The following is a 16,042-nucleotide window of genomic DNA, read 5'->3' on the forward strand; positions in this document are numbered from 1 at the left end:
TCCTGACAATAAACAAAGCTGCTAGATTGTCAGTTTGGGCCCATCTACAAGGCCTGCACCCCTAATGTGCCTCTTTATCAGGACTACGTATTGCATTGTCAATCACCTTACTTTTTGCTATGTGAAAATGCTACACAATGTGTCACAATGTGCAAAACAAATCTAGCACCATGAAATGACATTAGGGCTCAGATACACTTGATATTTTTAACCAATTAACTTATTGATGGCATTGTGGTTCATATAAGGCAGTTTTCAAAAAGGGGTAATCTCATGCTGTTAAGTGAGTACAAATCTATGTAGCTGAGCCCTTTTTATTGATGGATATCCATAGCACATACAAAACACTTTAAAGATAATTTATGAAGTGCATAAAAAAAGTAAGAGGCAATGCATTGACTTTTAATGCATCTTATCTCAAGGAATAATTATCGCCTGTTTATATGCTACTGAGGTTCACCCACATCAGGAGATTCTCCTACAGATGCCCAAACTTGTTCATTGTCAATACCAGCTCTTTTAATATGACCAGTTGTAAAAAATACAATAGCACATAATATTGCTTATGGGTATAAGTGTTAGTAGATGTTAATTAGTCTTGCAGCCAGGCAGGAAAACTTTTTACTAAGTGCCCTATTGTTTTCCATTGTGTAATGGTAATTCAAACACCAATGCAGACAGTCTACTTCTAAAACCTTTATTCCCCAAAAAATTGATTAAAGGCTTCTAAATGAATGTACAGGAAGGTCACTATCTCCAAGGGATCCGTAAAAATCAAGACCTGTTGGGAATGAAAGAATGAAGAAGCACCTTTACCAACCCGTGAAACTAATTTAATAATCATTGCACTCAAAATCAATAACTGTCATAATATCCAATGTACCATGTATGCACTGTCAAAAAAATGCATTTTACTTAGATACAGCACTCTTTACATTTCCTTTACCTAGTTCTACCTGAAAAGTAAACTTTTTTTCTTAGCTACTTTTTACCCAGTAGTCAGAAATTGATTTTCAACTTGAGCCAGAAGATTGAAACTTCTCAAACCAATGCTTTATTGCAGGCAGACTTTTAGCTTTTGGGAGATTCTCTGTAAATTAATTTGTTAGTGCGAAATTAAAAAAGAGAGGCATGCTTGCATTTTAATACACCACTCCAAGCTGAAGAGTGAATATGATGGTCTTGAATTCCATTTTGTAGTTATTAGTTGTTTTTATGCCAACTTAATTATCAGGGAAGTGCTTGGAAATTAAGTTTTGAAATATTTATCATGAATACATTTTAGAATATTTCCTTAAATATTGTTTTGAATAATATATTATGTCTTGCTAAAATGTTTCACTATTATCACATGGCACATTTTGAACTGTAACATAATCTTCATATTGCTACGCCTAAACATTGATTACTATGAAAGTGGCACAAATTGTGCATTTTATTAATAGGTTCTTCTTCAGCCAGGGACCATTGGAGATATGTAACATTTGTAACACATGTTTGCTCCCATGTTGAGTTGATGGTTTAATAGTAATTGACCTTTCCAATTCCAAAAAAAACAAGTGCACCAATCAAAATGAGATAACCTGAAGTACTTTTAGTATTAAACAAACTCATGTTGAACTAACTCATTTATACTGAGGCACATATGCACAACAAAAGTGCATACACAAGGCAGTTTAGCTGGTATTTTACATCATCTTTCAAAAATATAGTATGTGGAAAAAATATACGGGAAAGCACTATAAGCATATTTAACTGTCCTAGTTTCTATAAATTTAGTATTTGTACACAATTATGTTATCAGTAATAGTGTGCCCTCATGAACTTGGCATATTGGCAAGTTCATATGAAATAGAAGAGAAAGTAGATTTTTCTAAAGCAATCTGGTCATCCTAAATTAGGACGTTGAAATCTATTTTGGGGTTTTTTAACTTGCAAGATTGTACTATCAGTACATCTTTGGGGAGCAGAACAATGGCAAAATGTTGTGTCTCTAATCAGTAGCAAATGGACCTTTGGTGTTGCCACTTCAAAAAGGTGGAATGCCACTGGCAAAAAAAAAAATATACCAGTTCCTCTGTAAAAATGGGAAACCCATGTCCAAATGCCACATAACCAATGCTATCGCCAGGGAACGGTGGGATCAAATTACAGTTGTTTATAATCTTCATCATCTGATGGCAATACCATTGAAAAAAAACAGGCAACGACTGGGATGCCTATCACTTCTACAAACCTCAACCGATATCCTTAGTTGACACCATTCAAAAGAAATAGGTATTAGCTGTGCTGGATTATTTTATCAATTAGCAGATTGTCCTCCTAAAATCTTTATTTTTCTCTCCAGAGGCACACCAACATGTTGTGTTTTACTCTCTTCTAAATCAATGTACAGTTGATGGGAAAGGAATTGTTCAATTGGTGGGTAATTTTACAAGAAATAGTCCCAAATCTTCATGTGTTACAGAATACAATACTTGGACATAGTTGTTCAGACAACTTGGATATTTTCATTCAGCCATCACCAAGTATCAATAGTGCATTTGAAACCACCTGAACATAACACCTGATTATTTGGTGAAATGTGCATGTGCCTTCAAAACATGTATAGATAATTTAAAAATGATTGGCTGCTGATGTTGTATCTTGTGACTGTATAACAGTTTAACAGTTGCCGTTTATAGAATGGATTTATTAAAATAAATGTTGTACAACTGCAACATCTTATCAGCCAAAACAAATGTTCATTTTTTATGAGTATGTTAGATAGATATATTTTAGATTTATCCAAGCCACATTAACCCAATATCTGTCCTTGGTATCTGTTTTTTTTTAACAACTGTTTCTGCAGAAATATGGAAATTCCTATAGCAGAACCTACTCTCTCTTCCATCACTCCTGTGGTAATTAAGCATAAACATAAAAGAAGCAAGGGAGAGAAGCCCATGTATACCAGCCCTTATTTACAATTTAAGAAAATTGTGGTAATGAGAAAACAGTTTGATTTGCACAAATAAACTACAATATATAACCTGTAAAAATAAGTCATATTACAATATTGAGTTCTAAAGGATTGAGATTAGATTGCCCCCTTATGTGGAAGAAGACTTAACTTTTATATTTCTAAGAAAACATGCCAGTTAAGCATAAAAAATCCCAGAAACAAAAACGGTAGTGTTATATGTCTTGATTTTCTATATGCTAAAGGCCATGAGGTATCATTTATGAATTATTCAAGTGCTAGCAAGAAATCCAGTGTTTAAGACACAAATAAATAATATATATTACAATAAACAACATTAATTTATATGCTACTAATTATTATTGCTAGCATTAGTCTAAAATAAACAAAAATATTAAATAACAAAAATCTTTATATGGGTAGCTATCTGTTATTTTTTAATCCCTGATCTCATGGTGCAGCAATGCTACTTTTAAAACTGATATTAAGGATTTAAGGGATATAGTCGATAGTACCAAAAATATAATAATGACCTTCACCTCATTTTTTTTTTGTAGTAACATGCCTTTTCATTTCAGATTTTTCCATTGTTATTTACAGAATCACCAATCATTAAATCTGTTTAAACTCCACTCATAAAATAACTAAGATATTTGTAAAAATATGGTAATCCTAATCAAATAAAAAATTCATCAAAAGTTATGAACAAAACTTCTTTTTGAACTGAAATAAATACAATTTATAAAAAATAGTTGCAAACACCTTTTTACATTCACTATACAAAAAAGAGTGCAATAGAGAAAAAAATGAGCTGAAATAAGTACATTGGAATACACTTTTAAGTGTGGTGCTGTTCATTTAAACAGTCACTTATTTTAGTTTTTGATTTATGACTGCTGGGAAAGTAAATAGTGCAGTTTTGGAGTACATCAATCCATAATTTTCATTGTGTTGGTAGATGTACTTCAGCATGATACCGATGGACTTTTCTTTTTTATATTGCAGTGCCCAGCAGCTTTTTGCATACTATACATGAATACCCTTCACTGCCTGCTTTAAATTTTCCAAGAGCGCTTTGCATTCTGGGGAATAGTCCCGCTCCATATTGCTGTACATCTCAGTGAGAGTATTTACATAGGCCTCAAAATTATGTTCACTGATTGGTTCCTAATGGGAGAAACGAATATGGATTATTACAGATCAAGTTTATGTAGGTGGATTGCAACAACATCAAGTCAGAAGATAGCATGTAAACAGAAACAAATCTGTCTTGCAAGTTCATATCTAAAGTCAAAACTTTTGAATAGGTCTCTCTTCATCCAATTGGGAGATCACCCATCACTTCCTGTTCTGAAAGAGAAAAATCTCCAAAATGAAGGAAATTCCATCTCAGATCATTATCCCCGGAACAGGTCCCTAACTCCCTTTATTCATTTGGTGACAACTTCAAAGTATTGATTTTCCCTCACTTTTAGCCCCAATAACAATTATCATCAGGACAAATACAGAGAGGATGAAGCTTCCTAGCAAGGACATGGACAGGTATTCCACTGTATCCAAAAAAAAATGTTTGGCTTTAGATACACTTTAATGTAAGTATATACAGTACAGGAAAAACAAAAGATTTCTACAGATTATTAATCTGCGATTTCAAAGTCAATGAATAAAAACCCTAATCCTCCTAGCACCACATTGCTTGGCCATCCACTTTCAATAGGTCATTAGTTTTTATGTATTGAATGCACATATATAAACTGGCATTTCTGCTGTATATCAGCAAAAAAAGCCAATTTGCTATCTTGCCCCTTGTGTATATAGTTATCTAGAACAATAGTTATCTGTAGACATGGGAAAAGGAGGTGCTGCTCTTTGGGAAGAGGCAGAACTTTGTGGCCTCAACTGATACATTCAAGCATCTTATTCAAGCAGTTGTCATGTCAGGTAGTGGGATTGCTTCAACCACTATCATGCAGAGCCCGTAATATGAAAAAAATTATGATATTTAAAACAACCAGTTGGTTTCTGGGGTTAATCCAGAAAATATTTCTTTCAGGCAGTACGTCCGAATGCAAAATACTTTCGTTTTTTCAAAGAAAGTTGAAGGCATAGGAATTATCTTAGTAATTAGGGCAGCCATGAGGGATACCATTTGGTATATCTTTATGGGTCACAGTTTTGGTAAAGGGTTCCAAAATTTAAGAGGTTTACAACACTTTGGCTTTGCCATACCACTTTCTTATTGTTATAGGAAAGTGGCGTTGGGAGTTGACAAGAGTATCTAGCAGTATTTTTTATGAAACCATTAAAAAATCATAATGCTGGTATACCCTTCTCAACCAGTGAGGCATTCACTTCCCATCAAGACATGATATACAAAGTTTGTGTGAGCTCTGTAACTATCATTACTGTATGCAATTCCTTTTCTACCTAGAAATAGAAAAATGTACAAATGAAAACAGTCCTATGCCTGTTTCAGAGTTATAACCTAGCCAGCTGTATTATGCACATATCTCTTTTCTTGTTTAGGAAGTTAGGGAATAGGATGCATTGTGACACAATCCCACATGAATGGTTAAATTTTTTCTTTGTTATTCTGTAAAATGAAGAACAATATCAGAAAGATGAAAGTTGTCTACTAGTTCTATTTGACAGATCCTGGGAGCAATTCACCATAGTAACAAGCAACTAACTGAGCAGGTACTTAGCAGATTGCGTATACATAAGGGTAGCAGGCGTGAACAAGTTGTTCATCAATAGCCTTGGTATTACGTTTTCAGATCTGACTCTCCATGTACAATTACACAATAATTGTTGGTCAGATACAGCACAACCACTACACTGTTTATATTTAGCTACCAGATGGACAGTTGTGTTTTGCAGTAGTTTAGCTTACAACTATCCACAGAGTTTAATAAACTATTTTATAAGGGAAGCAAGGTGTCTTATTTTTTTAAGAAATGTGGCTTTACGGTTATGCCATTCCAGATGCATTTCTTATTTTGGGCACCATCTGCATAGTTTTATTTTTCCACTGTATTTGTGTGGGTTTCCTCTGTGTACTCTGTTTTCTTCTCTATCTATAAACTTACTCGTAGGTAAATCAGTGTTCACCAAAGCTGACACTAATGTTTGTCATTCTTTATAAATTTTACAGGGGACAGTAGACTGTATGCTTCATAGTGGATATGGCCTGAAATTAATAGTTTAGTGGTTTCTCTATAATTTGATGAAATGTGTAGGTGTTACATACAGTCAAAAAAAATGTGGAGTAGGGGTCCTATCTAAGTTGAAGACTGTGGGGGTATAGCCTTTTGAATCTGTGGTACATAATATTCTTCTGGTAGAGAGGCCATAGATCCCAACTTATAAGTTAAGTGAGCATTAGTGTATGAAGAATGAAGCCATGCAAGCAATATCAACGTCCATGACATAAGGTTAGATTATCTACTGTAGACTGAGCTACTGTATGTTCAACAGTTTCAAGTCAACAAAACAGCATTGTCCATGACAACAGTCAGCTACACTCAGAGTTTATTCTTCACCCATAAAAACCCTGATCTAATATGCATTCCACCGACCTATTTGTTAGCTTGATAATTCGGAGTGTCATTACTTCAGTCTCAGTGGTGTCTATGGGAAGGTCACATCAGTTCTTAGCGTTGACATTTTTAAACATCAGGTCCATAGTATCATACATGCACTTTTGGACAAAATATGACCTAACTTTGCTGATATTCTTTTAAATTTGTGTTTCACAGCGTACAGATGACTTGGCACATATCAAGGATGCTATCATAGGTGGATAATGATGGCAAACTGTATAGCCTTACCATTTGTGGAAGCTGTATATCGGCAAGACTTGAGATAAGGGCTTGGCTCAGACCAGCCAACTCCTTCAAAAGACTTTCATTGTTCTGCTCTATGAGTTTGTTCTCCTCCTCTATTGTTTTCAGATTTGTCTCCATTGAAGAGATCTAAATCAGAAGATTTTGAGGGTTACATGGGAACTATAAAAAGTATGGCCTGAATTAGAGACAAAACTATGTAAACAGAGATTAATGTATTCAGAGACCTGTAGGAATGATGGATAAGATGTACTTTCCCTTTTTTAAACTGGCTTTTATTGCCAGGAATACTCTTTACTCCTAAGCAAATAAAGTTATCGTGCTGTGCTTTTGATTGAACTTGACTGAACTTGCAGACAAATGGTCCAGTAGGGCCCAATGTGTGAATAAGCAGGAGTATATCAGCTAATGTATAGCAGACAAATATACAGTTCCACTTCCATCTTCTCAAGAACAACATTCAACACATACAGTAATAGGTGTTATTTTTCTGGCCTTTCGAATAAATTGGTTGCAGTACTTTCTCTTTAATGGCAAGTTGAGGGACTCTACATCATTGGCTTTTGTTTTCTTATACCGTATCTGTATAAAAGATTTTGTTCTTAAAGGTGTTTAAAGTAAAAAACTGAGAAAGGATAAAAGCATATAAAGTATAGAATGTTTAGAATAGCATGTTATGCATATATGTGAATATACCCAGACAACTAACTGTGTACTGGAAAAATAGTTTAACACTATACCAGTTTAATTTTTTTTGTTTGCTTTTAAGGGCTCATGCACACAGGACTATTTACAGCTGCTGTTAGGGGCATCTGATGTTTTTTTTTTAACTGCCGCTAAATGCCACTCCATGTTAGCCTATGTGTCCATGCACACATAAACTGTCAGAGGTGTTTGGAGGCATAAGCATTTAGGGGTAGTAGAAAAAAATGAAAAAAACGAAAAACACCCCTAAATGCCCCTAAAAGCTGCTAAACGCTGCAACAAGCCGTTAGCCATGTTTGGCTTTTTAGGTATTTTTACATTATATGGAATGTTTTTACTAAAAAAAAAAACAAAAAAACGCTAACACCAAAAAACGCCCATAGACGGCCATAAACGCTATCCAAAAATGCGGCTAACAGCACGTTTTTAGCGGCTCTTTTTCCTGGCAGCAGCGCTGGTATTTTTTAAACGTCCTGTTTGTATGAGGCCTAAATTTGCTACTTACTAGTTTTTAAGTTTGCTTATTCATTTATGCAAAACTTTTCTCCCAAAAGGAAAAATAATTTTGCTATCAGGTCTCTTTCAGACAACAGGCGACAGTGTTTACTTCCATCTGAAAAGCAATCCACAGCAGATAGGATGGTATAACAGGGACTGACTGGCTACTGCTGCCTCCTGAAAAGTGATCCACAATGGATGGGGTGGCATAGCAGAGTCTGACACATGTTACTGCTACCTACTGGCGCCTGTTTTTTTTTACTGTTTTAAATTGCTGAATATCATATTTACTTCAAGGGACTGAACTGTAACTGAGAGCCGAACATTTCACTGTTTCGATGCAGCTGCATTGATCTCAAGGGGTGAGTTTGAATTGCAGTGTTGTCTGTCAAACTCTGCAGCTTAAGTTAAAAATGCCTCAGCCATTGCATGTGAACAGCCCTATCGGGCTGTAAGATTAGCATTTAGGTGGGTGGCCAGTGGGAGCGAAAATCCTGGCTCAGCCACCTGTTTTTACTGCACACCTCCCCCAGCCACATAGGTGAAAGAGTCCTAACCGCTTAAAAAGTGTTAGCTGGAGTTTGAGAATGGAAAATAGAATCTTATTGCCATGCACAGCTGCTTCAGATTCTGGTGCTCTAGGCCTCCAGCAAATTCCCCTCACTGTATGTATGGTGGCCTAATCATGATCAAGTGACTTTGTTTGCAGCACAGGTTCTTGTTAGTATTAGTTTCAGCCCTGTTATTTTTGTCCTTTATTACAAGATCAGGCAAATCTGATAAACCACTAATATTGATCACTCCATGAAACAATATGAAGAGATAAAGAGGCCATTGTCACCCCCCACATCTTGGGATTATCACAATACTGTATTTGCTAGAGGGGTTGAGGTGAATACTGTGTCACTACATGTTGTGTGATGACAGGTAGGGATGGTCTCGATGTTCAACTCGAACATCAGCTGTTCGTAGAATAAACGAACATATGGGGTGCTCACGGCAAGTTTGCACGCCACTGAGCATCCCATAATGCACTGCAAGTTTGCAGTGCATTGATGGCTGCTGATTGGCCACAGCATGCACCTGACCTGTATACTTTGGCCAATCACAGCATGATGTGCTGTGAGAGTCATGATTGGCCAAAGGCAAAGGCTTTGGCCAATCATGGTTCAAGTCCATGCCCCACACTATATAAGGCTGCTGCTTACACGACGGACGTAAATAGTGGATGAATGGATATTAGGCAGGTAGTTAGTGTATAGTGCAATCAGTGTAGTATATATAATACAGTTCAGAGTATATAGTGCAGTCCGTGTAGTATATACAATACAGTGGAGAGTATATAGTGCAGTTAGTGTAGTATATATAATAAAGAGTATATAGTGCAGTCAGTGTAGTATATATAACACAGTGCAGAATATATAGTGTGATCAGTATAGTGAAAATAATACATATCAGAGTATATAGTGCAGTCATTGTAGCATATATAATACAGTGGGGAATATATAGTGCAGTCAGTGTAATATATATAATACAGTGCAGGGTATATAGTGTAGAGTATATAATACAGTGTATTGAAGTGGATAAGGGGTACCCTATGACAGAATTAAGAAAAAAAAAACACATGCCCCCCCCAAATCCATATTCCACGCCAAAGTAAAAAAAAACAGTGTGCGGTCCCCCCAAAATCCATACCAGGCCCTTTGAGTCTGGCATTGATTTTAAGGGGAACTTCACGCCAAAAAAAAAAAATTGGCGTGCATCCCCGCCCAAAATCCATACCAGACCCTCATTCGAGCATGCAGCCTGGCAGGCCAGGAAAGGGAGGGGACGAGCGAGTGCCCACCTGAACCATAACAGGCCACTTGCCCTTAACATGGGGAGGGCGCTCTGGGGTGCCCCCAAAGCACCTTGTCCCCATTTTGATGGGGACAAGGGCCCCTTCCCGACAACCCTGGGCGGTGGTTGTCAGGGTCTGCGGGCGGGGGGCTTATCGGAATCTGTAAGCCCTCTTTAATAAGGGGGCCCCCAGATCCTAGCACCCCTTCTATGTGAATGTGTATCGGGTACATTGTACCCCTTCCTATTCACCAAAAAAAGTGTCAAAAAATAAAAACCACAAGAGACAGTTTTTGAAGATTCCTTTACTAAAAAAGAAAAAAGTGTTCCACGATGTACATCCATCTTCAATCACGCCGCCCGACGAACATGAAAAATAGAAAACATTTAAAAAGATCTGCCTCTATGGGAGGCCTCCCAGCGACTGCTGTCTCTTGGCTTTGACTGATGTTTTATAGGCAAGGGTGGGGCCACCCGATGACATAACCGAGTGACCCTGCCCCCTTCATGTGACGTTGGCGGGGTCATCTGGTTCCGCCAGCAGGTGGCCCTGCCCTTGCCTAAATAAGAGCTGTCAAAGCGAAAAGCAGCAGTCGCCGGGAGGCAACCCATGGAGGTGGAGTTTTTTTTTTGTTCTTTCTATTTTTCGGGTTCCGTTGGATGGCGTGATTGACGATGGATGTATATTAATAAAGGAATTGTCAAAAACTGTCTCTTATAGTTTTTACTTTTTGACACTTTTTTTGGTGAATGGGTAGGGGTGCAATGTACTTGATACCCATTCACATGGGGGGTGGAATCTGGGGGCCCCCTTGTTAAAGGGGACTTCCAGATTCTGATAAGCCCCCCACCCGCAGACCCCGACAACCACCGGCAAGGGTTGTCGGGAAGCACCCCAAAGCACCCTCCCCATGTTGAGGAAATATGACCTGGTATGGTTCAGGAGGGGGGATGCTCGATCGTCCCTCCCCTATCCTGACCTGTCAGCCTGCATGCTTGGATAAGGATCTGGTATGGATTTTGGGGGGGCCTTTTTTTTCATTTTGGCATGGAGTTCCCCTTAAAATCCATACCACACTCGAAGGGCCTGGTATGGACTGGAGGGGACCCCACATCATTTTTTCCCATTGATTTTTCATCTATATTGCCAGGAGCCAGCAATGCATTACAGCCGCGAGCAAGTTTTAATGAAATTTATTCCTCTAGAAATGTCATTATTGCTGCAGCATGTTTTACACATCGCACATATGCGCCACTTTACAGGCAGACTAAGGGGACCCCTCTGGCACAATATTTAAAGGAATATTTTATTTATTTTTTTATTGCTTCACTTTAAGCATCATTAAAATCACTGCTTCTGAAAAAAATATTGTTTTAAAAACTTTTTTTGCATTGATGCCCTCTAGGGCAGTACCCAGGTTCCCATACACTTTTTATGGCAATAACTTGCATATAAGCCTTTAAAATGAGGACTTTTGATTTTCCATGTTCGTGTCCCATAGACTTTAACCACTTAAGGACTGGAAGATTTGCCCTCTTAAAGCGGAGGTCCGCCCAAAAAAATTAATGGATAAAAACCAGCAGCTACACATACTGCAGCTGCTGGCTTCTAATAATAGGACACTTACCTGTCCTGGAGTCCAGCGATATCGGCACTGCAGCTGATGTTTCCATCAGATGTCGGGTGCTGCCGCCGCCATTGCGGGTAAGGGTACTCGGCAGTGTAGCCCTTCATGCCGGGAACCTTACTGCGCATGCTCGAGGCCTGCTCCTCTCTCCTACTGGCTCGGCAACAGGGGAAGGAGGAGGGAGGAGGAGGGAGCTCCGGCCGTGATATCAATAGCCAGGGCTGAGGCTCCGGAAGTGGGAAAGGATACCTGTCAAAGATGGGTATCCTGTCCCTCCTTCCCCCTGAAAGGTGACAATTGTGGCACCAGAGAGGGGGGAGGAATCAGATGAGCGGAAGTTCCACTTTTGTGTGGAACTCTGCTTTAATGACCAGGCCATTTTTTGTGATACGGCATTGTGTCGCTTTAACTGACACTGTACCCAAAACAAAATTTATGTCCTTTTCTTCCCACAAATAGAGCTTTTTTTTTTGGTGGTATTTGATCACCTCTGCGGTTTTCATTTTTTGTGCTATAAACAAAATAAAGACCGAAAATTTTGAAAAAAAACCCATAAAAATATTTTTTACTTTTTGCTATAATAAATATCCCCTCAAAAAAAAGTAAAAAAACTAATTTCTTCATCAGTTCAGGCCAATATGTATTCTTCTACATATTTTTGGTAAAAAAAAACGCAATAGGTGTACATTGATTGGTTTGCACAAAAGTTATAGTGTCTACAAAATAGGAGATAGATTTATGGCATTTTTATTATTATTTTTTTTTACTAGTAATGGCAGTGATCAGCGATTTTTAGTGGGACTGCAACATTGCAGATCGGACAGATCGAAAAGATCGGACATTTTTGACACTTTTTTGGGACCATTGACATTTATACAGCGATCAGTGTTATAAAAATGCACTGATTACTGTATAAATGTCACTGGCAGGGAAGGGGTTAACACTAGGGGGAAATCAAGGGGTTAAATGTGTTCCCTGGGAGGTGTTTCTAACTGTGGGGGGAGGAGACTGACTGGGAGTACAGAGAGATTGCTGTTCCTAATCACTAGGAACAGACGATCACTCAGTGCTTCCCTGACAGAACAGTAGCTGACTGTTAAAGGGACCGCCTTACAGCTACGGCGATTCGCGGGAATGAACCAACCTCCGCCAGCTGATCGGCAAGTGGTTAATATTAATAGGGTTCACATCTTCGCTAGAACTTTTTACCTGTTCGAGGTGTTCTGATGTGAACCAAACCGGAAGGGGTGCGGCCCATCCCTAACAGGTCAGAGGTGGCAGAGACTTGTTAATATGTTTTAGATAAATGATTAGGTAAGGTTCTAAATGGAAACCCTTTGTCTTGTGTTACAGATAGTATCTTTCTATACATACCCTGTATTGTGACAGAATATAAAAATACAGCTACTGTGAAACTTTAAATAAAAACAGAGCTCCTCATTATGCCAATTATGTACTAATCCCTGCAGCTGTCAGACTCTTTGTGTTGGGTGGCTATGTTCTATAGCATTATCCTTCCTTAAACTAAGAAAAAAATAATGGCAATTTTCCCACCAGCAAGGCTGCATGAAAATAAACCAGAACGGGACTCATTTACCATACCTTTATACCATACCTATATACATTATGCATTGCACTCCTGGTTAATATAAATGCATTTATAAATAGCTACAAAACTATTTTACATTGATTGGATTAAACTAACGAATGTCTTATACTCTACCTATATAATATATGGGGAATTAAAGGAGGACTCCATGCAGAACACCAAATTCATGTTATATATGTAATGCAAATGTTTTTTTACCTGCCTTTGATTTCTCTGACTTCTGCCCTTTGGATGTGCACTCCATTTTTGGGCCTGTAGCAGGATATGAAATCTTTGTCTCACAGTTTTTTTTTTTTTGTTTGTTTTTTTTTCTTTGGATCCTGAGCATCAACTAGCTATTATACACCAAACAAATATATGCTAAACTCAACCTCTTTAAAAATGCCTTCTTAAAAAACTTGTCATCAGGTTAAGAAACTTTTTCAATATATTTTTATTTGGCTCTAGAAAAAGAAAATACAAAAACAAACAAAAAGGTTGTCTGCCCCTGACAGAGTTCAGGAATCAAAAGTAGACAGGAGCAATAACAAAGCCTTAAACATAAAGGTTGAGATCATAGGATCGGGTCAAGCATAAGGCAACCAAGGCAGTTTCCTGAGTGGGCAAGGAGAGGGTGGGGGCACCAAAGCCAAGGGTTCCGCAAGAGGTGCTTATGCTGCCATCTATGGCTGGCCCTGTTCACACCTGTACCCAGTTCAGCACACTGACAGACAGCGCATCAAAGCCCTGGCTGGGTACTGTTAACTTTAAGGCCCTGCCTACTGCACTCCTCCTCCTCTGCCAAATGCAGGGCGAGAGAGACACCCTCAGCTCAAAGACACCCCTCTTCCCTTCAGCCGTCGAGGCCAGGATCATAGGACCCTTAAAAAAAAAATCTCTCCCACCTGGGCGGTAGTAGAGAGAGGGTCACGAATACCTCAGTTCAGCAGCACACAGAAACAATTGTCGCTGAATTGGAGGGCGTGTGAGATGAGGGGGAGCCCAGGAAGGAACCTGGAACTAAGTGAGACCAGGGGGAGGGCCCAAGGCCAGCAGAAGGCCCAGGAGGAGCGCAGGTGGCACTGGTGGCACAGCACAGATGAAGATTTCTCTATCCCATCTCTGTGGAAGGTAGGGCAAGCAAGCTGCTTTTAGCTTTATGGTGTCAAAGTCTGGCTGGCTGTGAATATTATTATACTAGCCCTGCCCTTGTGCCATGCCCACAGTCTCTGACTGTCCTTTGTGCCATGTATGGAGTCTCTGACCGTCCCTTGTGCCATGCCTGTAGTCTCTGACCGACCCTTGTGCCATGCCTGCTGTTTCTGACCATCCCTTGTGTCATGCCTGCAATCTCTGACCGTCCTTTGTGCCATGCCCGCAGTCTCTGACCATTCCATGTGCCATGCCCACAATCTCTGACTGTCCCTTGAGCCATGCCCACAGTCTCTGACCATCTCTTGTGCCATGCCCACAGTCTCTGACCATCCCTTGTGCCATGCCCACAGTCTCTGACCATCCCTTGTGCCAAATATGCAGTCTCTGACCGTCCCTTGTGCCATGTATGCAGTCTGACCATCTCTTGTGCCATGTATGCAATCTCTGAAATCTCTTGTACCATGTATGCAGTCTCTGACCGTCTCTTGTTGCATGTATTCAGTCTGTGACCATTTCTTGAGCAATGTCCTCAGTCTCTGTTCATCTCTTGTGCCATGTCTGCAGTCTCTGTGGACTGTGATGTAAGGGGGAGCTCCGTGGACTCTTGTGTAAGGAGGGTGCTATGGTGACCATAGACTACCTTACATCAGAGTTACCCTTTACCCCAGGGTCTGCAGCATCGCCTCTTTCATAAGAGTCCTCAGAGTTCTCCTTTACATCAGAATCCACAATGTTCCCTTTTTACATCAGGGTCCACAGAGTTCTCACTTTCACTGTACAGGAAAATCCTGTGTTGGGTTATATTAACCTGACCTTCATATCAGTGGAGAAATATGTTTTTTGCCTTTTGTTATACCTTAAACACATTGCTAATCGCAGTAGTTACATGTACAATTAGCACAATATATAGCTTCAGGCTGGGTTCACACTATCTTTGCATGCGGCTCACAGCAGGGGTCTGATGCGTCCCCGTTCACCATTTCAGGATCGATTTCAGCCCAAATTTTTGGTTGAATTCGGACCTGAAATGTCATGTTTTTCGCCAGTAAAAAATGAGTGCTGTTTGTAAATTTTGGGCGTTCTCTCAGTAAACTTCACTTTGGGGGGTTGGCAACACTGTACCCCAGTAAAGTGTCGCTACCCCTGCTATGTATCCCGAGCACTGATTGCCCATTTCCAGCGTCTGGGACCGGCATAGCATGTGTTGCTGTGTAGAGGGGAGGGGGAAGAGCAGACACACGTCTGCTCTCTTCCCCTTCTTGTTCCTGACCCGGAAACGACGTTGGCAGTTTCCCGGGCCATCAAGGCATGCATGCATGGTATGAAAGAGAGGGGGGGTGCTGCGCTAGCCAGCAAAAGCAAACTGCTGTAAATCTCCGTGTGTGGTCAATTCCTATATGCTAATAACCCATAACGCATAAAATCGCAAAATAAAAAATGAATAAAATCGCATAGGTTTGTGTTAATACTAAAAACCTTGTGAAATCGTGGTAATAAGCATCTTGTGTTAGTAAAAAGAAATATGTAAAGACGTCTTCATGTAAATATCTCTAAAATACATTCAATTCATATATATAAAAAAAATAAAATAAAAAAAAATAAAAATCAGAAATGTATCCTTATAAATTGTGCAAAACATATGATATAAAGTGCCAGTGCTAAGGTGACCTAAATATCTCTATTCAGACAAGTCAATCCAAAAAAAATATAAATAATAAAAATAATACAGTGATAAGTGGCATAATAATAATAAAATGTCCCAACAGTGGTGATTTTAAATACTGTGCTAATCTGCAATTAAAATGGTAAATGACATGCCAAT

The 16,042-nt window shown here is 39.1% G+C and overlaps 1 protein-coding gene across 6 annotated transcripts in view; it reads right to left on the minus strand.

Moving 5' to 3' along the window:
• Positions 1-368: 368 nt before the first annotated feature.
• Positions 369-16,042, minus strand: part of ST18 (ST18 C2H2C-type zinc finger transcription factor) — a 599,563-nt gene continuing 583,889 nt past the window's right edge. For 5 of the 6 annotated variants that reach the window (XM_073631586.1, XM_073631585.1, XM_073631584.1 and 2 more), the window contains 2 exons: positions 6,793-6,936; positions 369-4,129 (listed from right to left, as the gene is read on the minus strand). In XM_073631586.1, the coding sequence (XP_073487687.1) occupies positions 3,989-4,129; positions 6,793-6,936 (285 nt within the window). In that variant the 3' untranslated portion in view covers positions 369-3,988. The remainder of the gene's footprint in view (positions 4,130-6,792; positions 6,937-16,042) is intronic. The other variant, XR_012244522.1, reaches the window with a different exon arrangement.

Source organism: Aquarana catesbeiana, linkage group LG05 (assembly GCF_042186555.1).
Source record: "Aquarana catesbeiana isolate 2022-GZ linkage group LG05, ASM4218655v1, whole genome shotgun sequence".
NCBI lineage: Eukaryota > Metazoa > Chordata > Amphibia > Anura > Ranidae > Aquarana > Aquarana catesbeiana.